Raw genomic sequence first — 4,167 nt, 5'->3', positions numbered from 1 at the left:
CACGCACGCACGCACGCACGCACGCACACACATATATATATATATAATGCATTTAATGTAGAAATGATACCAATGAGTATCGTCCGACAAGTCTTACTTCCAACCGATGGTAAAGAAAATACAACGACATAGCAACTACTTTAAAGTTGAACGATGGCGCAATTTGTCAGAATATAATTTTTGTATTGCTATTTGAACTATTTAAATATACTTCATCTATTTTTTCATCTATTTTACTTATTTAATCTTTTACTCATTCAAAATTTCAAAGAAAAAAAATTGTTTTTTTTTGTTTAAAATCTAAATTTTGAAGAGGTTACTTCTGCAAGATAACAAACATCTCCAGAATGTGAAGATAATTTAAGTAATTTTTATGAATGATAATCAAGATAACTTGATTATCATTCATAAAAAAAAATTTAGGAATCAATTTGTTTTATTTATTTTGATTTTGTTCTCTGCTGTTGACTTACTAAACAAATGATATTACGTATTATACTACTGTATTATGTAAAGATTATTAAAATTAAATAGAAAATAAAAAAAGGAGGGCGGGTAAAGTCGTCGATTTTTGCCCCCAATCGAGAGGTGAATGTTTTTTTATAATTTTTGAACAGCAGAATTATGTACGCAGAACAATCAGTTTTACATAAAAATGAAAAGAATATATATATATTATATAATATAAAAATGTAAATGAAGTCAGTAAATTAAGGTTTTTGTCATAAAAATGAGATACGATACGTACTGATCGTTTTTAATGTTTAAACTCTTAAAACCATCAAATATATGACATTTTGTTGTAATAGAATTTTAATAGAGAAGAAAACAAACATATGAAAACTCGAAGGATGTAAGACGAGAATCAGATACACGCGTTTTGTACGTTATCTTCCCGCCTTTTTATTAAACCCTATAGGCTCTTAGAGCTTATCCGTGGACTTCTATGCGTGGTGCACATCGAATTTTGCACATTATTTGGCCTTTAAAAGGACCGATTCTAATTCATATTTCAAGAGCCACAATCATTTGTGTGTTTTATGAAAATTGACATCAATTATAATCGCATTTAAATTAAAAATTAAATTGTCATTAATGAACTGTGATTTATATATCTACAGTTCAAGCGTATGAGAAGTATGAAGTATTTGGGTTTTTAGTCTAAGATTTATGTGTCAGAAGTTTAGAAGACCACGGATAAGTGTGATAATCTAAGAGTCTAGAGTTTAAGAAAGCGGAAAAATGACATACTGATTCTCGTCTTGCATCTTTCAAGTTTTCGTTTGTTTATTTCCTTCTCTATTTCAACTATAGCATAACAAAATGTCATATATTTGACGATTTTTAAGAGTTTAAACATTAAAAATGATCATTATGTGTTTTATTTTTATGGCAAAAATTGTATGCTTATTTAGTTACTTCATTTTTACACATATTCCCTTCATGTTTATGGAAAACTGATTGTTTCATGTAATTCTACAGCCTAAAAAATATATTTAAAAATATACATATTTCACTTCCCGGTTAGGGAGTGAAATGTATGTTTTTTTTATAGTTTTTGGGGGGCCAATAGATCAACAAAAGATAATAAACAAAAATTTTGATGACTTTTATCTGTCCTCCTTTTTTGCTACACAATATATATTAATTTGTCTTCTATTTATCGTTAAGAATATTCACATTACTTGCATTTTTTGCACTCTTGGCTTTCTCTCTATTCAATATCCGAAAATATATTTATCTTTTAAAATTTTCGGGAATTTTTGGCAATGCAAACAAATACACTATTCTAAGGATCGAAACGACATACAAAAGTAAGTACATTCACGAGATGTTGACCAATAAAATTATAAATATTCAAATTAATTCGCGCATTGTTGTAAAATTTTGTATCCATGATGCTGGGAATCGGTTCGAGATCTCAGTTCTAGCAAATCTGAGATAGAAAATGAATAACAAATCAAATTCGAACAATTTTCAATCACATCAATGCGACTGGTCAATTCTTTTTCATCTTGAATCAATTTTTATCATCGTGGACATAAGACTTAATTTTCAACCTCATTACATAATCAATTCTTTGTTTAAAAATTACATACATTTTAAGTCAATATTCGACAACACTGTGCAACATTAAAAAAATTTTTTTCATGATTCGTGACACATCGCAGGTGATTCTAATAGATTTTTCCTATAAATTATAAATCTATACTTGAAAATGTACTGTATTAGATTTTTTAGATAAACTAGATCAAAAAGATAAACTAGATAAAAAAAAAATACATTTTTGTTTTGTTTTTAAAATTGGTTTTAAAAAATGGAACATCATAAAAATTTGAATATTAGCTCAAATATGAAAGCTCAAATCCTAAAACAAAGATAAATAAATAACACAACAAACACATAATCACTAAGAAATAATTCCTATATGGTCAAAGTTGTATTTTGAGTGCTTTAAATAATTTCATGTGAATTTACATATTTGTAATTTATCGAATTACGCGCTGAATTGGTAACATGATAAAACTTTTTTTGTAGCACAGATTTTTTTAGAAATATGGTGGACACAAATTACAGCATGTATCTACCATATTATCATCCTAGAAATAAGAATTACATCCAGACAGCATGCATATTTTAGAAATATCAGAGAGATATTTCAATACGTAACATTTAAATTTTTTCGTATTACTTATTTATCTTCATTTTACGTTCCATTCTTTTTGAAAACTTCAAAAATGACCAAAAACATGTTTTGTCACTTTTAACCTGGGGTTTTTCTTAAAAACCTGATAAAAATTATATTTTCAATTATGATTTATTTATCAATGGGAAAAACCTATTAGAATCACTTGCCTCGTGTGATAAAATAAAATTCTTGTACAGTGCAATCAATCATTGACTTTAACTTGATAATCAACTCCAACTTGACGGGATCAAGATGCAACATTATTAAGTGATCAAAATGCTACATATGTGCATATTGAGACGAGAAATAAATACACATGTCCTTGACAGCAAACAACAAAAATGAAGGAATTAATAATAATACGTTGTCAAGACTATCGATAACAATTCCAAGTCGTGAAACACTTTTGAAAATACAAATACACGACAAAATATTGGTCGCTTAAATTAGGTTAAGTTAGGTTAACTTACATCGCTCACAGTCTTCCCGATTGGAATGTGCTCGTAGCCCTGCACCCGCACGTGATCCCTCTGAAATAAACGTAAAAAAATGTGGACCATGCGTTATAACTCGAGGATGTTTGCACACTTACCCAGGCCTGATGCTCCGCTTCGAGAGCGGCGACTTCGCTCTCATCATCGCATGGTTTATCGGCGTTGAACCACAGCGGATCAGTCGCCCGCGGTCGCAAGTCAGGCCATAGTGGTCTGATCGACATCACGAGCAATTTGAGGATGAGAGAATCGCAGTGAAAAACCTTTCAACAGACCACTTCTGATGTTTTCCAGCAAGGACACAATCAGACACAGTGTAACGTGTGTGTATGCCCATATTCATAGTCAGACCTTGTACTAAAGGCTTCCTTAAATTTATTTTTAGATGCTCAGCAGCCAATGAAATAATTCGTAGAGATCTAAAAATAAATTTAAAGAAGTCTTAAATATAAGGCCTGACTATGAATACGAGTAATAGGCTACTTTCCTTTCAGAAGACACTTCTTCTTTGATTAATGGCTCCCGCCTCCCGAAATAATACACAAACTCACACGCACATGTTCAACCGTCAGTTGCTGCATCCTTGTTCACCGCCTGGAGCCGCGCTCAGCTCCTTCTATAGGTACATTCAGTGGGTGCATCCAAAAGCACGACCGCTCACTGAGCGCTCAGAAAGCTCTTGTATCTGATTGGTATATTCTGTTAAAACTAAAAATATAAACCAAACAGATACAAAAAGCTCAGTGAGCAATCGTTTGAATTGGTGATCCCATAATTAGTTCATCTTCTGCGGAAAAACTATCGCTGTTGTTTTCGTTCAAAATTTATTGACAATTTAATACGTTTATATCCATGTCTGTTTACATTGCCACAGTTTACTGCAAAGTCGTTTCGAAATACGACATTACAGTAGTGCTGGCAGTACCACAGTAGTTTTGGAACGGCTGCGGCAGTGCACTGTTGTGACGTCATGATGATTGCACT

The 4,167-nt window shown here is 31.5% G+C and overlaps 1 protein-coding gene across 1 annotated transcript in view; it reads right to left on the bottom strand.

The window, feature by feature from the left end:
• LOC108746477 (anaphase-promoting complex subunit 15-like) overlaps window positions 1-3,532 on the bottom strand; it is a 5,052-nt gene extending 1,520 nt beyond the window's left edge. The window contains exons 1-2 of the mRNA XM_018483275.1: window positions 3,282-3,532; window positions 3,160-3,219 (exon numbers count right to left, since the gene is read on the bottom strand). Of these exons, the coding sequence (XP_018338777.1) occupies window positions 3,160-3,219; window positions 3,282-3,407 (186 nt within the window). The 5' untranslated portion in view covers window positions 3,408-3,532. The remainder of the gene's footprint in view (window positions 1-3,159; window positions 3,220-3,281) is intronic.
• Between the last annotated feature and the right edge of the window lie 635 nt (window positions 3,533-4,167).

The sequence above is a fragment of the Trachymyrmex septentrionalis genome, unplaced genomic scaffold, assembly GCF_001594115.1.
Source record: "Trachymyrmex septentrionalis isolate Tsep2-gDNA-1 unplaced genomic scaffold, Tsep1.0 scaffold172, whole genome shotgun sequence".
Classification (NCBI taxonomy): domain Eukaryota; kingdom Metazoa; phylum Arthropoda; class Insecta; order Hymenoptera; family Formicidae; genus Trachymyrmex; species Trachymyrmex septentrionalis.
This window is presented reverse-complemented; position numbering and strand designations above follow the sequence as displayed.